This window comes from Calidris pugnax, unplaced genomic scaffold (assembly GCF_001431845.1).
Source record: "Calidris pugnax isolate Ruff unplaced genomic scaffold, ASM143184v1 scaffold21, whole genome shotgun sequence".
Classification (NCBI taxonomy): Eukaryota; Metazoa; Chordata; class Aves; order Charadriiformes; family Scolopacidae; genus Calidris; species Calidris pugnax.
The window spans coordinates 3,894,588-3,920,467 of NW_015090770.1; the positions used below are offsets into that span (position 1 = coordinate 3,894,588).

The 25,880-nt window shown below is 42.8% G+C and overlaps 1 protein-coding gene across 4 annotated transcripts in view; it reads left to right on the forward strand.

The window, feature by feature from the left end:
• Nucleotides 1-25,880, forward strand: part of SEMA5B (sema domain, seven thrombospondin repeats (type 1 and type 1-like), transmembrane domain (TM) and short cytoplasmic domain, (semaphorin) 5B) — a 200,742-nt gene that overhangs the window by 120,232 nt on the left and 54,630 nt on the right. For all 4 annotated transcript variants that reach the window (XR_001411741.1, XM_014940038.1, XM_014940027.1 and 1 more), the window contains exons 7-12: nucleotides 7,312-7,410; nucleotides 8,114-8,327; nucleotides 10,891-11,176; nucleotides 15,435-15,570; nucleotides 18,647-18,854; nucleotides 20,998-21,205. Coding sequence is in view for 3 of the 4 variants with exons in the window: in XM_014940038.1 (XP_014795524.1) it covers nucleotides 7,312-7,410; nucleotides 8,114-8,327; nucleotides 10,891-11,176; nucleotides 15,435-15,570; nucleotides 18,647-18,854; nucleotides 20,998-21,205 (1,151 nt within the window). In the remaining variant the exon portion in view is untranslated. The remainder of the gene's footprint in view (nucleotides 1-7,311; nucleotides 7,411-8,113; nucleotides 8,328-10,890; nucleotides 11,177-15,434; nucleotides 15,571-18,646; nucleotides 18,855-20,997; nucleotides 21,206-25,880) is intronic.

Genomic DNA, 25,880 nt, shown 5'->3' on the forward strand with positions numbered 1-25,880 from the left:
ATCTAAATCAGATTCTTCCTGCTGCTTGGAAAAGATCTTCTAAAATGGTTAGAGCTTTACCATAAAAAAAATAAAGAATAAAAGCCATAAAATACATATCACAGAAGTATAATTATTATGGCATGATGCTTACCCCACATATGAGTACCTATTGGCCAGAGGAAAGGGAGATGAGAAATCTGGGTCCTAGATCTGAGGTTAGAAGGTACCATTAGGCTATACCTTTTCAAGGAAGTCAAAAAGTTTTGAACTGAAAGCCTGAAGCAAATGGGCTGTGTGCTTTGCTGGTTTGTTCTAATGGCAGATCACCTTCCCTATTAACAACATGTACTTTATTTCCTCTTTGGGGATCTGGCTTCAGGTTTGAGTGGCTAGGTCTCATTGTGCCCTTCTCTACTAGATTAAAGAACCCTTTAGTTACCAATATTTATTTTTTACAAAGGCACTTATAAGCTCTTGTCAAATCAGTGCTTAGGCTTTTTGATGAAGTAAAAAGCTGAATTCTCCAAGCCTCTTTCTCCAAGTCATTTTTCTACTGCCCTTGAATATTTTTTTGTGTCTGTTTTCTGCACACTCCAATTTTTCACCTGTATTCCCTTGTCAATCTCTCTAATGCCTGAGTGTGATTAGAACAGTCTTCCACCTCTTATTCACCCTCCTCTGTTCATATACCTGGCAGTTTCATAAGCTCTCCTGCCATAGGAGATCAAGCAAAATTGCCTGGCCACTGTGACCACTGAATCCTTTTCACAGTTGCTAGTCTTGGGATGTAATCTCCCAGTCTATACATAGAGCCCTTTTGTTCCTTGCTCTTTCATGCATAATATCTTACAAAAATGTATTTTGTTTGTTGGTTCCAGCTCATCAGCTTAGCATATACCACTATATATATAGTGAGGCTTTGACTTCACTGGTAATTACTATTTTCATAATATTTGGGTTATCCACAAATGTTTGCAAGGAAAAATGTTGATACTGGGCTAGTACCACCCCATCTGGGACCCTGCTAGAGTAGCAAGTTTGTGAATGATTTCACTCTGAGGACATTTTTCAGTCCAGTAATTTATCAGATTTTAATCCATTAATGTATATGTTCTTAAACTTGATTTTAAAATTAACTCTCTGCAATATGTCATGTGGTGTTAAAAAGACTTTTCTGAGGTGTTTGTTTTAATTTATGTCATATTTATCAACTAAAACTTGTGGTTTCCTGAAAGGATTGCATATGTTTTATTTGCCGTGTCTCTGGAGATCCACGCAGGCTTCCACGAGTAATCATTCTTATTTTTGCAACATTTATAAAATGTATCCTGATCAGCACCTTAAAAATGCCCCCTGCAAAACATCCACATCACTGAGAGACAACACAGAGAAAAAAGCCTTTCTTTCTGTCTTCTAAATAATACTTCCCAGAGGTTGTAGTTAGAATGAGTGATGGATAGAGCAGAAGAGGAAGAGATGTATTTAATTTCATTAGTTGCTCATCTTCCAGATTGTAATTGGTTTGTCTCTGCATAACAGTCCACATCCCTCCACCACATCTAAGGACTTTTAGCTGGCATGGAAAGTTGTGACTTTCTAAACAAGAGCACTTTGGTCTTTCTCCTGTCTAAGCACAGAATTATTTGTTAACTTTCCAAAAGCAGTGCTCTGTCATTTCAAAAAGTGAAAGGGAACCGTTTGTGAAAATGGCATTGATCTGGCTCTTACATGCTGTCCTAAGAGCTTTGTATAGTCGGAAGAAAGATGATGCACTAATAAAACTTCTGGAGCAAGAAAGAACCAAGAGACACATCTGGTAGGCATCCAGCTACTGGTTGTCCCACTGTATTGCCAGTATAATTTCTTCCTTTTCTTGTATGATGCCCTGATGCTGGGGAGTCTTATGATTCACACAAGGTTACAAGGAAATCCTAGCCCTAGGCTAGAGCCCACCTAAGTGGGTTTGGAGCTAATGGAGGAATCTGCTGTTTCAGGCCCATAAGTGGCTCTGTGTCACACAGAGGATGTGCCCTCTGGTTATCTAGCAGAGCTGGGAATCTCCACGCCGTTTAGGAATAATAGACATCCAGGTAGGACAGGCACCACATCAATCCCCAGGTGAACAGGAAGAGCTGGGAGGCTCTCAGCTACTTTTCCCCCCTTTGTAACTGTTCTTAGAGATCTGAGCCTACATTCCTAGTACTTCTGCTAAGATATCAATGCAGAATCAGCCCCCAAATTTGATTTGAAGTCCATTAAAGAAAACTTGGCTGGAAAAATCGTTAGCGATTCTCTTTGCTATCTGTTGCACTCAAAGGAGAAAGACAGCTTGGTCAGGGTATTGGCTTAAACTGATTAATAGAATTGTTTGTTCAAAGAAATAAATATAGATATCTGAGAGCGCATTAATAACAGTGCTCGAGAACATGTTAGATCTTGATTATTTTTTAACAAATTGGGATGAACTGCAACAGATAAATGTTTGCTGTGCTCCAACATGTTGTTGAAGGGGTAAGATGGGGTTCTGCTGGCTGATCTCTGCACTGCAGGTTGTGCTCCAGGAATTTGTGCTTCTTTACTGAGGACAACAAATCATCTGAAACAGCTATTTTTCTCATACAGCATGTAAATGTGTTTTTAATCTATGATTAAAATATATCAGTATGTGATGAAATAGCGTTAGCCTAAAAAAAGAAAGAATTAAAAAGGGGATCTCTGAAAACAGGACTTGAGTAGTTTATTCAAAGTAAAAGGGCAATTAAAGTAGTGGCTATATATGGTTATGCTTTCAAAGAAAAATACATCTGTACAATGAGATTAAGGGCTTATAACGTCTCAGAACTCCAGTGTTCAGAGATGACAGATGAAATGACTCAAGAAGCACCTGCAGCTGGCTTATTCCCAGCATCCTGAAAATGTCTTTTTGAATTTTACCTCAAACCGAAGCCGGCAGGAGTTCAACCCCTCCGTTTGCTGGTCTGTCCACATGAATGAGGGGAGTAACAGGGCAGCACTCTTGGTTCTCAGGTTTGAAATGTGCTTTCAAAGCAGCCTGACATCTGTGTGAGCTAGAAAGAGGCCTGGTCCTGTCTACGGTTGTGGACATGACAGCATTCACAGACAGACACATTTAAATCTCAGTTTTGCAAAAACTATGATAAATGAGGATAGGGGGGTGGGAGGGAGGGGTTTCAGTGAAGTTCATTCATTTAGTGACTGTGAGACCCTGTGCCCTGTGGGGTTGAGCATTAGAAGTGATGTATTCTCCCTTTCCAGGAAAACAAAGGTCATTAGATTAGAGAAAAGTGGTATCTACTCAATTTAAGGTCGCATCTCAAAAAAGGGACCATTATCAAGTAATTTTGAGGAAGGAGCAAGAACTCCAAAGTGGGTAACATGCAATTCGTAGGAAAATTGGAGATATCCTTAATGCTCTGGCGATGAGCCACAGGCTTTTATCAGCTCTGCCATATATTTAATAATAATCCCAACTAATATAACTGGGTTATTCTCATTAACCATATAAATACCCAGTCTTCCCCCTTTATTTAAATCCATAATCTTTTGATCCCAATAATATCTTCTGGCGATGAGATTTGCAGACTGATCATACACAGATTTAACTGTCTACTCCATAATGTGAGAGCAGCATCCAAATATTGTCTCGTCTGGACAGAGTTGGGTTCAAGCTTGCCAGATTTTCTGGCTATATTAAAGCCCTTCTGAATTTTGCCTCCTGCATGCCTAGTGTTTTCCAGCCACATGGAAGAACCTGCATTAAATAGCTCCTATTTTGTGTGAGATCATTTTACTAGCCAGTTGCCTCAGCTACGAATTGTTGCAGAGAGGAGCATGTTGAATGATTTTTTTTCAGAGCAAATCCAGGCTGGTTTAAAGAACACAGAGAAGAGGCTGTTCCTTTCTAGTTATTTTGAGAACAGGGTAGAAAGGAGATCTAATGTAAATCTCACCAGCAGCGTCTTGAGAAAAGTCCTGCAAGCTGGAGCATTTATGTGGTTCTGTTTCTTCTTTGCTTTTGCTGGACGTTTTCATAGACTGACATGACTGGCAGTGGGTACAGCAAAAAGAAATAACAGATGAATACAGTATTAGGGCCAGGCAAGCTTGAGAGGCGGGGTGTGGTAGTTAGATCTTTGTTGCTGCCCTTCGAGATCTTCTCTGACTTGGTGTGTCACCATGGCAAGTCCTGTAGTTCCTGTGTGTTTCGATTCACCCAGCTTGAGAGGACAGAGCAAATAGCTAATACACATCTGTTTCAGAGCATTATACATTGCTTTGAGACCAGTAGATAAAATATATATGTTATCATTGCTCTTCCTCCAGGAGCATGGAGTGCTGTTACCACCATCAGTAAGGCAGGTCCAGGGAAAATGCCTACTCAGCTAATTCATAGGAATAACTATGGTTGGATATGGCCCACGCCTACAGGCACTGTTATTTAAGCAGAGTGGAAAGCATCCGCTAGTCACCCCAATTTCTGCCTCTTGCAGCCAATGAAATAATTAGTGGGCTTGGTGCATCCAGTTTCCTGAAGTTCCCTGTCAAGTGTTTCCAGGCTAATGCCTCATCCACACGGACTGTGCTCTTTTGCTCTTTGCTACCGCAGTGGGGAATGGGCTGGAAGTCACAGATTAAATATTCTGGTGCAGGTTCAGACAGCAGCAGATATATTTGCTCAGTATGGTTTCTCCTCTGTTTCAATAAATAACTTCTGCTTTGGACTGAATGAGCACAAATAAAACCATGCTTAATTAGGCTAAAATAACATAATATTTTACCAGCTTCCAGCATCCTTACCAACCCAGGCTGCTGCTCCTTGGAGTAAAGTCTGCAATAAATGCATCACTGCCAGTAGACTCCCGAAGACCATCCAGCACATGACCTTGCAGAGAAATTCTTTTTTGTATGCTATCTTCTCAGCTGGGAAGATTTTTATAGAAATTGAAGTTTGCTGATCTCTAATACAGTTCTGTGGAAAGAAGAGAATTCTGCAAATGAGGATTTTAGATTTCTGCAGGACAGAATTTTAGATGGGAACATATTGAAGTATCTGGGCAGGAAAGGGTCCAGCAACATAAATGATAATCACTGATTTGGGTCAGAAGCCATGCTCAGACTCTGCACGAAGCAGAGAGAGGTGGATGTGGAGGGAGAGCAAATGGGTACTCTCTTACTGTGTGAAATTTGGGTGCAGAGCTTCATTCTAGGTTAGATGCCAAATCAATCATCTTCTGAAAACAGAACCCTGTTGGGAGAGGAGCTCATACCTTTCTTTTTTTATAGCATCCCCTCAAGAATTTCTAGTAGTTTGCAATTAAATAAATAACAGTCCTAATACTATGTGGGATTGAGTAACTGTGCTCTCCAGAAAGAGGAATTACTTAACCCACTCATCAAATGCAGATGTCTCTAGGGCAGGGAATAACTAACAGGGCTCACAGCAGGCTGTAACGATGATGGGAGAGGGCAGAGAGCCCTTCGTCTTGCTCAAGGAAGCAATGAGATCTCTATTCTCAACACACAGCAGGTGGCATGGTGCTTCTCAAGGTCCTGTTTGATAGACTGATGCCCAGTCACCGTGACTGATCTGCTCCTGAAATAAGAAGTGCCGAGTTGACCCAGCTATGAATTCAAGCTCTCATTTTCGGGTGCCAGACTTTATGTATGTGATCCCCCATACTCCTGCTGAGACTCAACACCGGCAGCATCTACTCTGTAGCCTCTGCCTGGGCTGGATGAGTGCTCCTGGGTTTGCTCAAGTGCAGGCCCTCTCATCTTCTGCGGTCAAAAGCAAGCCTCACACCTCATGCCCCTGCAGTCGCTTGTCTGTGGTTAACACTGGTGGGGTTTTGCTAAACGCCATCCTTCAGCAAGTTGATTTCCATACAGCAAATGAAAAGAGATAGCGCGTAATCCAGCTAAGCAAGCCTCTTCCCTCCCAGACGATGGGGAGTGTTTTTACACTGCTGAATCTTGCAAATGAAGTCTTCAGGGAGATGATCAACAGCGTGGAGCGCTGTGAGACAGGGCAGCTCGCAGAGTGATTGCTGCGTACAGCAGGAGAAGCGGTGTCTGCAGCTGTAAGCTCAGCTTAGTGGCAAATTATGATCTATTGGAGGGAGGAAAGCAAAGCAGCCAGGAAAACCCAGCCAAGGTTGTTACTTTTCTAACAAGTTTCCTTTTCTGCTTGCAGTAGAATAGAATAGACCTTCTTCCCTTGGAAGCCTGTGGGTGCCGGTGATTAGCTGTTGCTCAAATCCTTTCCTCTGTGGTGTCCCCAGAGCCCAGGGCAGGCGGGTGCCAGACTCTCTGTACATCTCTCATCAGGCTGTTTGGATGAACCTTGGGGCAGGTGGCTCTCGAGCCTCTGGTACTGCCTGTGCGAGCTGCACGCTAGTCTTGCACCTCCCTTTCCCTCTGTGTACTGTTAGAAAGTCCCTGCCTTAATGTGGCTTCGTCTTCCCCCACTTCTTAACTCCCCAAAGATGCACAGTTGGCCTGATCCACAGGTCTCTGGACACGAATCTGTGGGGAGAATGACAGACTGTGCCTCTCTCCAACACCACAAAGGGGATTTTCTGAAAAAAAGTCAACTGCAACCTTGTGCTGCCACCCCCACCCCAACGTGGGACGTCTGGAGCCCCACACTTCTGGGGACTGGCATGTGGAGGGAGTTGCCTGTTTGTACCAGCGAAGAGAGGATTTGATATTTCTTACCGGCCTGGCCTGAAAGAGAAACTCCTTCTACCATGGAAAATCCTGAGCGCACGGTCCTTGTGGGAGGCAGAAAGTAACAGCCTATTCAAGCATGAGATTCTCCTGACCAGCCTGGTCTATTAAACAGAAGTTCCTGCTGTTTTCCTGCTGGCACTGGTGTGAATTATAGTGCAGACGGACTCCCTGTCCTTCACTGGAATTTGTGACTGGGTAACATTGTCAAATCTGCAACATTACTGGGAAAAATAGGTCAAAAGTATAATCATGAAAATAGGGAGGGTTCCTCCTCTGGTCTATGCAGAGCACAGACAGAGGCACTTGTGTAGCTAATACAGAGTCAACCTGATGGATAACATGCTATCCAGGGACTGTGCAGGGCTATGATTAGAGAAATAACCAGCAAATTGGGCTTGCTCACTCAGACCACTAGTTCCCTACAGGTGTGCACTGCTTGATGCAACAAACTTCAGTCCGAGTTAGAGCTAAGGAAGGTGTATTCCAGCTGCAATACGGGCAATTTTTAAAAATGTAATAAATAGCCCCACAGTCTTCTTTTCAAAAATGCTTTGTCTGTGTCTTGTGTCCCTACAGGAAGAGTGCCAGAACTATGTCCGAGTGCTAATTGTTTATGGCAAGAAGGTTTTTACCTGTGGTACCAATGCCTTTTCGCCGGTGTGTTCCAGTCGACAGGTATGTTTTGCCTCTTTTGCAGTGATGGAGAGGGCTGGATACATGCTCTGGGGAAGGCCAGTCATTTGGCAGGGCATCATGGCTGTAGAGAATACGTTCTAAATGTAGCTGATCTGAAAATGTTTTGGTTTTGTTCTCCAGGCTGCTTTAGGGCAGTGGGTGTGCCTGCAGGTGGGGGGCAAAAAACTTCTGAGTGAGCTGGATCTGAACAAAGTGCTGCTCATGAAAACTTTGGATATGCTGTTGAAAATGGGGAATATAGACAAGCTTAGCTGTGAAATCTCCTGAGCTGAATACTTAAATGTTTCCTTAAAATAAATGGCAAAACTCCTTCTGGCTTCAAAGGAGGCAGGAACAGATCCAAAGCAATGTTTATTTTCATATTTTTTAATGCCAGTATACATTCAGAAGGTGTCTATGGAAGATTAGAAACCTGTGCTAGCAGCAGGAGCACCTGATTATACTGAGTGGGTTGGGGCCTGCAGGCTTTATTGGCTGGGGAATTACCCTTCTTACAAAGGAATACGATCAGTGAGGCTCAGACACAACTTCTTATGTTGGCAAATGATGGATATAAAGATCAATTTACAGTCATCACTGACCGTACTTTCTTATAGCTGCCTGGTTTTTTAAAATCGGGGTTTTGCTTGTAGGTACTTGCGGGCAAACTGAATTCTCTGTACCTCTCTCCTTTTAAATACAGGTAGGAAATCTTAGCAAAATCATTGACAGAATTAATGGAGTGGCTCGGTGCCCGTACGACCCCCGGCATAACTCGACAGCTGTGATCACATCGCGAGGAGAACTCTATGCTGCAACTGTAATTGATTTCTCTGGACGGGATCCTGCTATTTACCGCAGCCTTGGAAATGTTCCCCCACTTAGGACAGCACAATACAACTCCAAGTGGCTCAACGGTAAAGTCTTGTCGGTCATATCTGAGCAAGAGGTGTATTAAAGTCAACTTGTTAGGCTTGTAAATCTTTCCCTCTCTTTTCATATTGGGATCCAGAGTTATGATGGGGAAGGGCTTCCCGTGCGATAATCGATGCAGCTTAGACGACATTTAAAAATAGCCTGGAAGTATTTTAGAGAAGTTCATTTAGAATATGGAAAATGGGTCTTAAAGCCTACTTATATGGGTCTTTGTCTTGTTAGACTACCAAATACATCTTTTTAACAAGAAATCTTCTCTAAGATTTGAAGATCAAAACCACCTTAAAGCATCACATCGTTGACCCAGTTCTGCACGGTGTTAAGCACCCTCTGCTTCCACTGACTCAGCTGAAGGTGGTTGGTTTCAGTGCAAGATCAGTCCAAAACTGAGAAATTTCACAGCACATTATGTTCCACATGAACCCACGTTGTTGTGGATTTATAGTTATGAAAAGCATATGTTATCCCAGTGTGATAATACCCTATATCAAGCAAGCTATAGAATTTCAACAAGTAATTCCTGCACTGAGTCCACACGTTCTGGCTGGGGCAAAGCACATCTTGTCTGAGCAGACTGTAGTGATGGAGACCACAATATTCACACACCCCCCCTCCTTTCACCCAGGTGAGTTGACCAGATATTCATTATCTTTCCATTGGATTTCAGGACCTTTCAATCAAAGACAGGAGCAGTGGGGCTGTGCACTCTCTAGAGCTCGGTGAGACTGAACTAGGTGTCTGCAGGTATATTGAAGTCAGTATGGAGATACAGAGTTGTGGGAAAAGGGTGTCATCAGGCAAGACTGTGAATTAGGACCAAGAAGCAGCATAACCCATATACAGTCACTAGAAATATGTGCCTCTTGTCTGTGCACAAATGAAGAATTCAGACAGAAGTCACGTTGGAACAGAGGAGTTTAAGGAAAGACAAACAGAAATTGAGTTTCTGTTCTGTGATTGGAAAAGCTAACATGACTCTTGGATTTATAACCTTGTGCAGCGTTGGTGACATTGGAGTAATTTCATCCTGCTCTGGCCACTTTTCAACAAGAAACAGAAAACTTGAAGATGATTCAGAGAAGAGCCATGGAGTGATTTGAAGCTAGGGAAGCCTGCCTCACAGTGAGAGACTTAAGGAGCTCAATTTATTTATCTTTCTGAAAAGGAGATAAAAGGTGTTTTGTTCATGATATGGAAGTACTTACATCAAGAGAAGATTTTTGGCAGGATAAAGTTCTTTAATCTAGCAGTCAAGTCATGACAAGAGCCTGTGATTGGAAGCTGAAACCACATAATGTCAAATGGAAAAAGTACAGGTTGCAGCTGGAGCAGTCTTCAGTCATTTGAACAAGTCACTGAGGAAAGTGATGGATGTAAAGCCGCGTGACACTGGCCAGCAAGATCAGATCTCCTTCGAAAGATGTGGTCTAATTCACCTGTTAGTTACAGGACCTGATGGTGGAATTACAGGGTGAAATTCTCTGGTTCATGTTAGACAGAAGGTCAGATTGGTGAGCACAACTGTCCCTTTAAGAGCCCCTGTTTGAAGGAGAACGTTTGATGGGAGATGCTTTGCAGTGCCCTCCCCTCTGTACCATCCTTTGCCTCCCAAACCTGCCTGCAGCAGAGTCACCCTACCCTCCTCTTCCTCCACCACAACTCTCTTCTCCTTTCACTCCTAGGCTTCAGCCCTAAAGGAATTCTGTACTTTCCTTTCTCATTCTTCCTTTGAACATTGCCCAGAAGTGAATATTGTAAATGCAGTGTATAAAACCAACGTGGTTTTTTGTTTAGTCAAATATTATTCATTGGCCAATCTTTTCCCTTTGCCAAAGAAACTGTTGGAATAAAAGACCGTACACTTTAAAGCTTTGTTAAATACCCCATTAAAATATGCACTACAAAACCAATTCCAGGTTCTTTTCAATTCTGGTGAAAATAATAGCAATAATTCTAGGAGAACAAAAATTAAGGAGAGCTTGCTTCGATGCTGTTAGTCTGTGGCATGGTTTTGTTTTACGAACATAAGATAATCTTTTGTGCCTAGAAGCTGGAAAGACTTCATGATAAAAGCCAGATGTGATTGTGCTGGGAGAGTAGGTTGAGTGTTTCAGTGCAGCAGTCTGGGGAATCGGGCGGATGCACGCAGCATATTTAACTCACTATAAGGTGCACTTCAGAAGTGAATAGGTGAAGGAATCCAATGGGAAGGCTTTATATTGTAAAATGAGTATACGTATAGAGAACAGTCATGCATATGCAAGGTGTTGAACTCTGCTTTCAGTGAAGTCAGTAGCAGCTTTGGCAATAAAGTGGGGAAACAATGGAGCCTTTCCAAGATCTGAAAAACGGAACTAGAACTATATCCCCATAAATCATTATTCTCATCTACTGTTTTTATGTCATCTGCTGACTCCAGGCTCCCCGTGGTCCCAGCTTCGACAGCCTGTGTAAAGGGAGCTGGTGGCGCAAGGCAATGGGCAAGTCAGTGAGCACAGATTGATTTCTGACCTATATAAATCTCTTCAAATGTTTGTTTTTCAGAGCCCAACTTTATTGCTGCCTATGACATCGGTTTGTTCACTTACTTCTTCTTCCGTGAGAATGCGGTAGAACATGACTGTGGGAAAACCGTGTATTCTCGTGTGGCAAGGGTTTGCAAAAATGATATTGGAGGGAGATTTTTGCTGGAGGACACATGGACAACTTTCATGAAGGCCAGGCTGAACTGCTCCCGTGCTGGAGAAATTCCTTTCTATTATAATGAATTGCAAAGCACCTTCTACCTTCCTGAGCAAGATCTGATCTATGGTGTCTTCACTACTAATGTGTAAGTTGTACTGGTTTTACTGCCCTTCCTCTAATCCCCAGAAGTCTGAGACTGTCAATATCCTGATTTCTTAGACAGTCTGAACACTCATTTTTGAACAATCCTTTGGTTAACATGAAAGAACGGATAGGACTGTGTTATCCATCCAGCGATATAGCCTTTAGAACAGTGGTTTTAATTAATGGTTCATAGATTCCTAGGGTCCATAAAAGGTGACTGTGCAGTTTGATATAAACCTGGGCTGTGACAGACTTCTGACTTTTTGTAGTGGCAATGCTACTTGTGTAGTTCAGAGAACTAGTCTAAAAATGACCCAACAGAAAAACATAATTAATTTTCAACCAGGTTAACTGCCTGGATGATCTGACACTATGGTGTGAACATTGGGGCTGGCCCATGAGATGGACAGGTTACATATGCTTGGGAGAGAAGGGCTGGAAGGAGGTGAACGAGACAGATGGATCACAACAGCCTAGACTGAAATCAACATAAACTGCTGTAGAAGCAAGGTCATGCGGGCTATACAGCATTTGCCATTTCCAAGGGGGACTGTACCTCCACTACAGACTGTATCAGGTCCACAAATCAAAAGCAGCTTTGGAACTCTGAGGGGAGGCATGATTTCTGAAACTTCATAATCACCTTTTCTTGGCTTGATATTGAAAAAAACTTGTAATTGGAATGATTTAGTGTAGCTGTGAAAGCAGAAAGAAGAAGAGTTAATTAAAAAATATATTAAAAAACTCATAATGTATATTTTTAAGTCAGGAAGGCTCAAATAACTTTTTCTTTGACGCCCGAGGCTAGGATGATAAGTTTCAAGCTATAATCAGTCTGTGTGGTATTGAGTTTCAATAATACATGTTCTCCAGGGGCGTGTTATCCTGATGTGTAAACTAGAGAATGAAAATCTGAGTTAGTTACTCCACACAACAAACGCTCAAAATGCATTTCTCCTGCTGGGTAGCCAACGTCTTTGTGGGTTTTGTGTGCAAAGAAGTACTATTCAATATGAATAAGGGTCTGTTCCCAAGAAGCCCATGGCAAACCAAGAAAGTGAAGCCCCACTGAAGTATGCAGGCCTTCCTATTTTAATGTGTCACTTACTGGTGTGACAGCGCTTGAACTTCACCGTTTGAAGTTACAAAGCATCAGCCCCAACTTCTTGAGCTAAAGCACTGTTGGGAGTTTCACTATAAGAGTCAACAGACACTGAATGTTATTCCCATTCTGTAAGTGCCAAGAAGTAGGTAAGTGTTTGGCCACTCTCATCCTTCCGTGTTTTGTTTCTGCACTACCATTGCCAACGTGCCAAAAGTGAGCCAGTGGAGAAACAACTAGAAAAAAAAATAAACATGGCTGAGTGCTGTACCTTGACTGTTGACTTTGAGGAAAATCTGTCCTGCGATCCAAAGGAGCATGAGTCATTCTCTGAAAACATTTAGAGGATGCTAGCCAAACTTCCTGAACATTAATACGAAACCTGGCTACTGCTTTGGGCATTTGAGATGACACCTGATTGCATCAGAAGTCAGAGATGACACCTGATTGCATTTTTTTGCAAACAGATGCCTATAGTGATAATGTTTTATCTATCAAATTGTCCATTCATCCAGCCAAGAACAGAAGTTGGAAATGGCAAAATTATTAATAACTGTATTATATTTATCAAATTGGTTTAGTTTTGGAATATAAGTGAGGAGACATAGGCTACCTCTAGTTGGAAGAGTTCTTGTCTGCTGTTTCTGTCTCCCAGGTTTAATGTGAGACATAATGACTGTTACCCATCTCCTCTGGGTTACACTTAAGTCACTCTTCTTACACTATGGGTGTATCTTATCTCTTGTATCTTTGGAGAACAATACAATATGTAACGTTTGTGTAATTGAAGAAATGAGTTATCGATAATAGCTGAAGTTAGATCAAGTAGCGTTTTGGGTCTACAACAGGATGTTCTTTTGAGAATTCAAAGTGAAAATGTTCCAATTTGTCATCCGACTAGAGAAATAATGGTAATTATTCTTTTAACTTCCACTGGGACTTATATCATGCTGCACGAGCTCTGCATACCAAAGAGGGTTGATGTATGCTCCAGTCTGAATTTCTTTATAATAGAATACCGATGCACCATAAAACTATGATTTTTTTCTTTAAAGGTATTTTTATTTTGCAAGGATCATGTTTAATGAATTTAGGGTCATCTTATAACCAAGGGGTATTAGTGGTTGTGGTAACACCCACATATAGATTTATTGCTTCATGTCATGTTATACCCAGCTGAGTCAGTGGAAAGAGAGCTTTTTGGGGAAGCTACCGATGAAATATTTAAGAAGTTTTTATTAAAATTTTTCTGGGAGGTAATGCAGACAATGTTAAAAGCTCCTTGAACTTAACCATTCTCTAAACCACCTAGTTAATCACAGGAAATAGGAGGTGGGAATAAAGGAGGCTGCACTTCACACCAGAAACAACACATGGGCCAACTGCACAAGTTGATGTCACCGGCTTGAGACTGGGATCAAACTTTTCACAGGGAGGGATGGGAAATATGCCAGGCCACAGATGAAATGGAAAACGGGCCACAGATTCATCAAAAACCTCTTTCCTTTCTCCTCTAGCGAAGAGAAAGGACTAAACTGTGGAGCCCTTAGCAAGGCCCTAAAAATATCTTTTTCTTTTTTTTTAAAAAAAAAAAGCTGTTTTTGTTAGACTAGTGGTGTTTTATTCTTTCTTTTCCTTTTTCATTTTCTTTCTCATTCTCTTTTTTTTTCTCATGTGTGCCTCAAGGCATTTACTTGTCATCCATCATTACCTTTGTCTTAAGAGCTGCCATCTGTGAGCACGCACCGTCAGTGGTGCTCAGGCAGAAGTGGAGAAAGGTTCACCTGGTGTTGCTTTGACACGTTCAAAGTGAGCTACTCCATCACTCTAGGGATGGAAGGGGCAGGGGCAGGGGCAGGAGCAGAGAATGGGAAGGCAAAGGAAGAAGTTCCTCCTGATGTGTGTTGCTCGGAAGAAATATGCTGGGAAAGAATCTGTTCTTCTCCTTTCCAGTCTGTGGAGCAAGGCTTTTTTTTTTTTTTTTTTAATTTTGTGCAAGAGAGTATAATTATTGGTTTAGTTAAAGAAATGTATTCTTTTCAGAGAATTCAAATTGCTTTAATTAGCAGAAAGATACATGCAGCAGGGCTTGTGTTATTTAAAAGGCACCATGACGAGTCAGTCTCTTGTGCTAGCCCTATTTTTAGTTTTATTCTGGTATCTTTTTCTCTAAATGTTGTTCTTTTCCTTTAAAAAAAAAAAAAAAAAGCTGGGGGGAAGGAGAGAGCTGGGAGCAGGTTTGAATTTCAGGTCACCACTTAGCAAACATTGTGCTTTGGGTTGGCTTGCCTGAGGTGCCATCACCATCTGGGAAGTGCCCTCCAGCCCTCTTGAGGCAAAAGGAGCTGAGCCTGCTCAGGACCTTGCAGAAATGGGTCCTTCATGACTAAAATGGGACAGTGAAGGCTGATAGATCTGTGTGTGAATTTGACTGGGCAGCGGAGCATCCCTAAAACAAATGCCCTTCCAAAGAGTCTTTCCTACAATGGTGTTTTCCTAGCTGTGCCTCCCGAGACAGATGCTACTCCCAGGTGGGAACACAAAGAATTGAACTGTGATCATTGAAAACAGAGGCTTTCACTTATTAGCAAGACCTTCTTGCATGCTGAGTCGCTGTAACAACCAGCCTGGTTTGCACTGTCACCCCTTCCCTTCCCCTGCATGTATGTGTATGCATGTCTGTATTTATTTTTATACATATATATGTGTAAGTAGTGTTAGGGGATATATTTTATACCTGAAGAACTCAGGAGCTTGTGGAAACAGAATTTCACCTTGAGAAACACCAAGAGATTAAAAATTAGGTTGTTTGTAATCAATAGAGATAGATGGGTTGTTAAAAAAAAATAAAAACAAAACCAGACACAAATAATCCATGCAAATTAAATTGTGTTCACCTTTCTTGTCAGAACTGCTTCCATGGCCCTTAAATCACAGACATTTTAAAACCACGCTTAAAATTCATTCTCAAAATTGTCATGCAAGCCATCTGCATTTTACAAGTTATTTATTTATTTTTACTTCTCGTGAGATTGGTATCACTGTACATCTACCTAGCAATTTACATGTATTTTATTTGAGTGGAGTTTGATGTCTGTTATGATGAAAATGTCAATGTTCTAATGATTAAATTGATTTTTTTTTTCCTCTTTTCCAGAAACAGCATAGCTGCCTCAGCAGTGTGTGCCTTCAATCTGAGTGCCATTACTCAGGCATTTAATGGCCCTTTCCGTTACCAAGAAAACCCAAGATCAGCCTGGCTGCCAACGTTAAACCCCATCCCTAATTTCCAGGTACTACTGCTGCCCTCCAGTTTACTCCAATCTCTTTTACCTTCTGTCACTCCACTGGGCTGATTTGCATGGGGCTCATTTTTCTAGCTAGACCCACAGTTAAGGTAAACTGTATTTCTCTGAATTTATGAGTAGTTTAGTCTGTGGAACTCCTTGCCACTTGTTATTGAGACCATGGGATTATCAGTTAAGGCCAAATTGAAAATGATAGAACAAGTGCAATCACTTTATGCCCAGATTCAGTCAGTGTGGTGAAGATAATGTGAGTGACAGCCCCAGCAAACCTGAGTCTTCTGAAGCATGAGACCTTTTTACAGTTCAGTCCCTTCCCACCTGGGGAATCCTAGGGAGGGTGGACTTGTCTTCCTGTCCTCGCTTCCCATGGTGAATCCTTTCAGCCCAACTGTGTGGATCTGGCTCTCCTTTATTATGGCAAAGGTGCTGAGGCTGCCTGCAAATGCCATCTGCCTTCAAGCTGGTGATGTCAGGGACCTTCCAAAAGGGACTCTGCAGTCGCCTGAAATCTCAGCAAGAGCAGATGGAAGGCAGGTCCACACTGCAGGCAGGGACGTGCTGGGGTTCTTGCTGAGGAACCTGATTTCTCCCCCTGAATTCCTTCATGGCACCTGAGTGGGGCTTCTGGCTGTACAAGGTGGGACAGCTTTGGGCTCTCGATCACCCCCTCAGCTTGGTGCACTCAAAATCAAGAAGCAAAGCTTTGCCAAAGGCCCAGACGTGTCAAATATGGCCAGGCTTTTTTTCTTTCTTCTTTTTTTTTAATTTTTTTTAATTTTAAATAGAATATTAAGGTTAACTGAGAATCAAGGGCTTTCTGTCCCTTGCTGGCCTAACCCAGGAGTATCAGATAAAATGTGGAGTGCAAAGACTGTGGCAGTAAGAGGAGAGAAAAGGGTAAGAGGAAAATAAAGAAAGGAAAAGGAGGTATGTGGCAGACAATAGCAAGATTGCAAGAAGAGATTAAGATGTTTTTCAAGTACAGGAGGAACAAGAGGTCAGAGAAGGGCCTTCAGGAGATGACAAGGGTAATTTAGTGACAGAAGAGGCAGATATTGCAAAAAAAATTAAATTAATTTTTTTGCCTCGGTGTTCACAAAGGAAGATGAGGGAAGCATGCCAGAATATTTTTTTTTCTTGCAGAGAGGAAGGAGAAATACTGAAGGATATAGAGGATCAGGGCAGTGCAGATAATCAGGAAATTGGAACAAAACAAAATAAAACCAAACCAGAGGGATGCTGTGTCAGCACACAGGCTGCCAATAGACCAAAAGGATTATCTGTGACTTGATGAGAACAGAAAACAAAACCAATAATGACATTCCTGCCACTGGGACTCTTCCTTCAATGATGCTCTAGAAAGGAAGTGAGGTGGGGGGGAAAGCATCCAAAGCAAGACAGTAGTGTAAACCAGAAGGAGTATAGGAGACAGCAGAACACAGAGATCTAAAAGCTCTCTAGGATGTGAGATGAGTCATGAACTAAAAAAGACCATTGCAATAGGAAAAAAACCCAACATTAAAACCCACCCGAGGACACATCAAAAGCCACTGATATTTCCTTAGTCTGGCTCCTCAGGAAGATGCTTAAGTTGATAAAAAAGTGTCCATGTTCATAGGTGGTAGGAATTACTCTCACCCTGTTCACCTAGGTCACATAAGCTCGAAAATATTGTAGGGCTTAGTACACCAGCCGTTAGGATCTGTATTTACTGTGTAAATGTGAGCTAAATTCCTGTCAACTCATTTTAGCACGTCGTAAGAGAAGCACTGCATGGTGCTCCTCGGAAAGGCAGCCACACCAAAAAGAGTTGCTTTGATGCATATGGAGAGTTTGCACCTGTGAAATCTGCACACCGTAGCTGGAGTGCTGTAAATCCACATCCTTATTCACAATATACTAACTTCTCTTCCAAGGAAAGTCCAAACACTTGGACCCAAAATGAAGAAAAAGAATTTGTGGGTTTTTTTTTTCTAGTGAAATTACTCAGGTGTGAGCTTCACTTAGTGAGAAACAAAGTTGTCCATGGATTGAGTCTGGGAGTTGGCAGCATTTCTAGTTGTACCACTGACTCCCATGGCCTTGGGCAGGATAAATAACCAGTCACCCAGCTGTCTTTTGGAGTAATAAATCTTCTGCCCATCATGCATGGCACTGTGGGGAAGAGTGAAGATCCAGCCCTGGCTACAGACATGGACCACAAAACTGCATGAGGAGTTTAATCTTGCATTGGTTTTTGAAAATGTTGAATTGTAGACATTAGTGTGAGATAGAAACTTGGGCCTTAAAATGCTCTATCCACCTGGTAGGACTTACACTGGTGTTTAAAAGACACAAGATGAGTTCTTTTCTTTCCCCCTATTGTGGATTAATTGAAGGGCATTGGATCCAATTTCTGTGCACCCCTTGGTCGTAGAGGATGGATGGATGGACACGCCATTTGCTGGGAGGAGAGGAGAGCTGTGTGTGGGGAGGGGAGAGCTAGTGGCTAACCTGCCTGGCTTCACATGAAGCTGTAAGGGTCTGTTCAGAAGGAAGCACATCAGAGAAAATCAGTGTGGTGAGTTGCATCCTGTGATGCAAAACTAACCCAGTATTCAGGTTTTTTAGCCTCCAGTTTTCGTGCATTGTACAGACTGAGATGCCCAGTAGAGTCGGAAGATTATTTGAAATGCTTCGAGGTTTTATCACCATGAAAACTTTATCTCCACTGCTAGTTTTAAATCTTTATGCAGATAGTTTTAATTCTTTATTTTCCTTCTCAGTTTGTTAATGCCTTTTGCCCTTCTAGTGTGCTGGCTCCAGGGAATCACGAGGGAAGGAAACACCACATCGCTGGTCAGTGGACCAGCTGGGAGAGTGTTTTTAGTGGGCTTCAGGCCAAAGCTGTGCTAAGGACCTGTGATCAGGTTAAGGGGCTGATTCTGTGACCCTCACACAGATCCACCTCTCCAGGAAATCAACAGGACATGGGTTTCAGAAGAAGAATTTCAGGGTTTGGTCTTGGGCTGCTGGAGAGGGGCGAAAATGCAGGTGCTGAAGTTCAATCTTCCGTGTTTAGTGTGGGACGCTGAATGATGACAGCCCTAACGAGAACTTGACGGAGAGAGTCCTGCAGGATGCGCAGCGCTTGTTCCTGATGAATGATGTCGTGCAGCCGGTGACTGTAGATCCATACGTGACTCAGGACAGCATTCGATTTTCCAAACTGGTGGTTGATATTGTTCAGGGGAAGGATACGCTCTACCACGTGATGTATATTGGGACAGGTAAGAGCATCAGGGCTTAAGAAAGTTCCCTCCACTTGCTGGTAGACCTAGCAGTCCTGGGACCCCAGTCGTGACATGGTCACACAGTTGTCATTCAGTATCATTTTGGCACAAAACTATATGGAAGTTAGCTTGCCTGAGTAAATTAAAAGCAGGATGGAGGACTCGAGGCAGAGTCCCAAGTTAACAGGCCATAAATCTACATTGTGTTTAAAAACAACAATAACATTTTTCTCCCTTCTATAAAAACATGTTTCAACTCATCAGGCTAATACATAACAGTGGGGAGAAGCAAAGGTCATTGAAATGCTGTGTGGTTTTGTGCACGTAAGTTGCCTTTCTGTGCTATGACATAACTCATTCTAAATAAGCAATAATAATGCTTACCCTCCAGGCTTGCCCAAGGTTTTAATTATTTCTTTCTTTGCACTTCCGTGTACCTACCGGTGTATGACTCCCGGTGCTTTCGGGATTGGGCATGCACTGAAATGTGACGCAGATGGGGAAGCTGAGGCAAGTGCTTTTTTGTGGTAGGATAGCGAGCCAGTGGTAGAATCAAGTATATGATTTAGTCTCTGGATTTCTACTGCCATCCTCTAATTAGCAGGACACATTGCCTCTTCTGAAAAGCACAGATATCTTGGATAAATGAAAGATGCTGAAGAAGGACAAAGTGTTATAAATGGTTGTCTTAGCCCATATTCATAGTAATGATAGAGGTTAAATTAAATACTTTGATTAATCAAAGCATATGGCCAGCCTCTTGGGTATAATGTTGTTATCCTCTATTGCAGAAGCTTTGACTTTAGAATAAGATGGATTGCCTCTGTAAGTGTTAGTTTAATCTCACATCTGAATGCAGAGTCATTGCCTCATTTTCGTGTTACCACCTTCCAGGATTGTGTCATAATTTATCCAACTTTTACCACCACTTCAAAAGTGATCATCTTGGATGTGTTCTAATAACATTCCCACTGTGGGAGCCTCCATGGACATGGATTATGATAAGATTGTATTTAAATGGAAATACAACATGGTTCTGCCATTTTGGTATCTTGGTATTTTAAGTGAGGAGTCCCACCTACAAAGACTGAGAGAAAGCTGGGATACTTTCTGCCTCGTATCATTTGTGTAGAAATGTCCACTGCCCTAACCTTACCTCCTTACACATGTTTGCTTTCTGGCCCTGATGAAGAGTAGGCTTTACTGGATCTGAAACATTTAAACCGGTCAAATGCTTCAGTAGAGACAGCCGTGCCCAGAAGCAGCCCTGAACACAAACCCAGACCTGAGACAAACCAAACTCAAACTTGGGCCTCGGTCTTGTTCCACACTTAAGGCTCTCCTAAATGGAAGAAGCTTCACACAGCAGCGAGCCCCACAACTATAAATTGCTGAGCATTGGCACCAATATAGAAGTTATTGGAATAGATTAAGCTTCAGGAACAATCAGGGCTGACACACCTCTTTGGGGTTTTAATAAGAAATGGTGTGGTTTCCCCCTTTTCCCCAGCATAAATCTCCCACAATTTATCAGATCTATTAATTGTTTAGGTAAGAGCACTGTGAATACAAACCTATATGTTTCTGCGTATGTACTGCTCATGCCATAACATCCCCTTGTCAAGCTGGCAGGACGGCTTCTTCCAGGAAGAGGATCAATTAGATCCATGACCCGTGCAGTCATTATGGAGGCCTGAGATTTCCAGCAGGGCTGCTGCATCTGTTGTCATTTGTCATGGCATCAAATCACACCGATCTGCTCCATAAATCAAAAGAAATATAGACTCAAGGCACCAGGAATGATCCCTGCTGTCTTAGGTCACCTTGCAGGTAATGGGACCAGACTCTTTTCTGCCTCAGTGCTCCAACTGGGAAATATTTCCAGGAACCATCTCCAGATGGTGCACATCCTTCTGGTTTCCCATTAAAATGCATTCACAGACGGTTTCTGTGATGTCTGAGAACTGCTGGGGGTTGTAACCGTGTAGCTGGAGCTCTCTCTACCATGGGCAGCAGGTGACTCCGAGCTAGGTTTAAAGCGGCCGCGTGAAGATGACATTAACATTTCACTCCTTTGGCAGGTATGAAATGAAGTCAGTGTCTCCAAGATTTACTTGTGCCTTGTTTCTTGTTCCGTTAGAGTATGGCACCATCTTGAAGGCCCTTTCTACCACTAACAGGAGCCTGAGGAGTTGTTATTTAGAGGAAATGCAGATCCTCCCTGACGGGCAACGGGAAGCAATCAAGAGTCTCCAAATCCTGCACAGCGACAGGTCGCTCTTTGTGGGCTTAAATAATGGAGTGCTAAAAATTCCTCTGGAGAGATGCTCCATGTACAGAACAGAAGGGTAAGCAAATTTACAGCTCTGATATATTCCACTTCAGCCTAAAAAGAAGAGCACCAGGGAAACATATTCCAGTCTGATTTGGTTTAGAATGCTTTTCTTCATCACTGCAAGACAAAAGACACTGTTGGAAGTGCGTCTCCTGACAGATACATTCATGATAAGAACAATGAGAATGAGCAATATTTTTTTTGCAAATATTAATTAATCCTCATCAGAAATTAATTGTGTGTTTACCACGGAAGGACTTGCAATATTTACTACTTTTGTTTTGTTTTCTTTTTGTTTTTAATTTGACATTTCTCTGTTGCTTTTATTAACTCCATGTGTTTTGCTGGTGGTTCTTTCTGGCAGTATGGCTGCTTCTGAATTTGGGTTGCAGACAGCCTATCCCGGCTTATCCAAATGATCACCTCTCAAATGTCTGATGAGGCAGGGCTGGGCTGCGCGGCAACTTGTTATTGCTTTTGGAACCCAATAGCTCATCTCAACTACGTGTGACACCTCTCACACCTGGATACATTCTGTGCCTTGATTGTACCTTTTAAAGGGAGTAGGAAAAATGACTTTTTTTTTAATTGTCACCCCTGGCTTCAGAGCAGTGTTCCACACAGAAGTGCATGTAGAAGGATTTTGCATCTCGTTGGTATCCCCCCATTTAAGCAGGTGAAAGCGTGTGATGCCAGCCGATTGAGACATCTGCTCAAATAATCTCCCTGAGTGTGTGGTGGGGTCTGCTGCGGGTAATTGCTTGTTTGAATCTCTTAAAAACATTCTGCCTTCTCCTTTCTTGCTTTTGCCTTGCTTTCCTTGAGGAGAGTTTTGTCTCCAACTGATGTCCTCTGTGCTAGACGAGAGGAAGGAATTTGTGAGCAACGTCTAAACGGATTCCCTCTTTCATGGCCTGCTGCAAGATGTCCCTGTCCTCTTGCCAAAAAAACTGATATAGAAAATGTCACCATCATTTTATTTTCAACAAGTAGAGTTTATCTATCAGCTTGTACTAAATTCACGTCTGTCTAAATATAAAAATGCCAGCTCTGTTTTCACTGAACCTCTTAATTATCCCTTTCAGAAAATATAACTTGGTCATTACTGCAAGTTTGACACAGAAGTGTTTAATGTGTAAAGGTTTAGTTGGTTATACAGACAGGCTGACACACAAGTGTTTAGTAAGAGAAAGAGAAGCACAGCTGGAAAATGCCATCCTGTCCTCAGCCTTTAAAAGCAGAGATTTTAAAAGGTAGAACATAACAGCTATCCTCTTCAGGCTGTCCTGGACAGTTTCAGTGTGAGAATATTTATGTGTGTATACATATATATGATCCAGTTGCAAGAGAAACGAGTTCTTCCTTTTCTTTCTTTTCCTAATCTTGAGTTCAGCTTTCTGGTAATTTATAGATCGTGTCCCAGTTTCAGCCTGCATAAGTGGTTTGTATGACACTTCCATTAAAACTCAAATGATGGGGGTTTGCTTGACTGTCTGAAAAAGGTACAAGCAGGGAATTGTCCCTTCAGTGGCTGGAGGACAGACAGGTGGGGGTACCTCACAGGAGCACCATATCTTTAGGACCTGAGGGGCACAGGGCAGTCCCCTGCCAGTATAAGCTTATCCCAGCCAAACAAACACCCACCTCCACAGAGGTTCCTTCACGTGTTGGTGGCCACAAACAGTCTCAGTTTGATGCATTGTGCAGCCCTGACTCCTGGCTGAATTTACTGGGAAGCTTTTGTACCAACGCTGATTTTTTCTAAAACAAACTTTCTGGAGGCGTTTTTCAGTGAAGTAAGGAAGCAGTCCAGCTCTTCGGAGGATGGAGCCTCAAACTCTGCCTTCTTTGCCTAGTTTCATGATACTTTGTACACAAGACAGGGTCTCCTGACGGCATGGTGGGTGTGTACGTTGGGTGATGTGGGAGGCCAGAATTTGTTGAATTAGGGTGCTGGCCAAGGAGTGTACTTGTGTGCATTGCAATGGATCCTTTGCCCCAAAGCTGAGTCTTGTGGAGAACTGTGCCTTTGAAAAAAGGAGGAAAAAAAAAAAAGAAAACTTAGGAAAGCCAGGGAAGTCCATTATTTATTTATGTGTTTAAAAGGATATTTGTGATACTATTATTACTTTTTAAACAAAGATATGTATTTTATTTCTTTTTTTTTTGGATATTATTCAACTGCAAATTTTTCAGCTGCAACTGTCAGAACCCTTTTTCCTCTTAGCATCCTGGCTGTGTAGGTGATAAGTCAACTTGGCCTCCTTTGTGTTTCTTATAATACTGAACTGTATCAAGAAGGATATTTTAATTTCCTCCAGTGCATTCCACCTGGCACTTCTCCTGGGCTGTGATTTATTGCTTATTGTTGTGTCTATGTTTAATACATGCCAATATACAGCCACCACGGGAAGGAGGGCTCCCTCCCCTAGAACACCCCCCACTTACTTTTTTGTTGTGCTGTGACTTCTTGACTGGCCTCCCTGAAAAGCTCTGGTTTCAGCAGTTTTTATAATCTAATCGTTTTGATGGGGGCTCAGGAAACTTGGAGGTGATGGAGAATTTGTGCCTCCCAGGCAGGAATACCACAACATTGTTTGTTTTCTTTGGCTCTGCCTCACGTTATCAGGAAACTTTGCAGCCTTTTACACCCTGGGGGCTGATGAGGGTTTGCGATTGCTGACATGGAGCTCTTCCCTTCACCCTGCCTTCTTCTCCCTTCTCCCTGGAACAGGTGATCTTGTATCGAGAGAAAATTGATCCTAGCATTGATCTTCTCCAGCAATCCTTGCCACTGTGCTGCTGTAGAACCTTGGGGCTTGGTGCCGAGGCTCAGAAATGAGGCAGAGGAAAAAGCAACAGTGAAGGGAAGAGGTGGAAAGGGAAAAGGATTTCTGCCGTCTCCTTTACTGTTTGTTTATTGACACGGCACCAATTTAATCTCTTAAATGGTGGCCAGTAACTCAGGCCCATGTCTTGATGTTGTTTGTTGACCCAATATATTTCTGGGTGTCTGAACAGTGCTTTGTGTGTGCCCACTGACCTGTCTCAATCTGTCTTTTCAGAACAGCCAGCCTTAGCAGCAGGGCAACGGGAAGACATCTGTAATGTCAGCTGCCCAAATTTACAGGCTGGGCTTGGCTGCAGGGACCTTGCCTTGTGCCTGTGCTTTCCCGTTGTGCTTCAGTGCTGCCGTTCCCCACTCTCGCTGGAGAGCGTTAGGAAGATGTCCAAGGCGAGCAAAACCTACCAGCCCTTTCAACCTGCAGCCTGTTTTGAAGGCTGCTTTGCTTGGCTGTGCTTGCTGCTGCGTTTTGCATGGCTTTGAAATCTTTGTAACCTCCCTGCAATTTTCAAATGAGCTTGGATTTTTACCTCAAGTTGCCCCCAAGCTCTGGGGAGGGATGTTTGCAGAGCCAGCACTGCAGCTTTATCAGAGACACCACCATATCTCTAGAATGTGTCTGAACAAAATCCTAATCCTGAATCTGAACTTTAGAGAGGTGAGGACTTCAGATCTGGATCATTATTTTCAGGTGAGGCCTATCTGTAGGGGAAGCTTAGTAATTTTTTCAAAGGGTGGGGTGACATTACTCATTTTAAGAATTGCAATCAAACAGGTAGGAAAATTAAGCTGGTTGTTGCAGGGAATACTTATTGCCCCTTTGCAGTATCAGGGTCATGGCCCTCTGACCAGACAAAAAACCTGAGGCAGGCCGTGGAGTGATTTTATACCTTCAAATGAGGAAAAGAAAATGTGTTTGGGAACAAGACCAGAGGGTCTCTTGATTACCCACCTTTTCAGCTCTCCCTGTTCTGAGCAGTTTATTTTAATGCACTTTATGTTGATAATCACAGAATGTTAGGGTTGGAAGGGACCTTAAAGATCATCTAGTTCCAACCCCCCTGCCATGGAGGGACACCTTCCACTAGAGCAGATTGCTCAAAGCTCCATCCAGCCTGGCCTTGAACACTTCCAGAGATGAGGCATCCACAACTAATAATCTTTCTTTTCTCTTCCTCCCTCCAGTTTCCTGCATAAAATTTGCAGTTTGCATGATGCAGGTTGCAGTCTGGGGGTGTACAGTGTGCTTCTGAGAATAGTTTGGCTTGCCTGTCCTCCCCCTGCCGTGCTGTGCTCACATGTAGGGATTCCATCAAGGTTGTGTGGGTGCCACCTCAGGTCAGCGTCGTGCCGGTGGTGATACTCGTGCTTCCAAGGCTATGGGGAGAACCAAGTTCTCTTGCGTGCAACTGTGACACGCTCTCATTTGAACTCTGCCTGCTTTTCTGGCCTGGTTGCGGGAAGTTTGCCGTTGAGTGACGCTAAGCTTTTGCCCTCCTCCTTGGCCTAAATTCTGCCGTAGATCCCCTCCGGCCATGGTGCTTAATGCTAAAGCTAGCAGAAATGACTCAGCTGACAAGTACTCTTATTTGCTGACTTGAGATCTGTTTGAGAAACGCAATTCACCTCTAAATAGCTCTGGGCCAGTGATCAGACAACTAAGTACACATAGGTGAGTAACTCCTGAAAAGGCTCCAGGGAGTTCTCAGAAGAAAAGGGTCAGCAGCTGCAGTAAAGGAGCAGAGAGATTTTTGCCCTCTTTCTCTTTCATGCTTGCCTTCCAGTATGGAAAACTGGAGCTCCAAGGACAGTCCCTCTACTACTTCCACACCAGGCTTTAAGG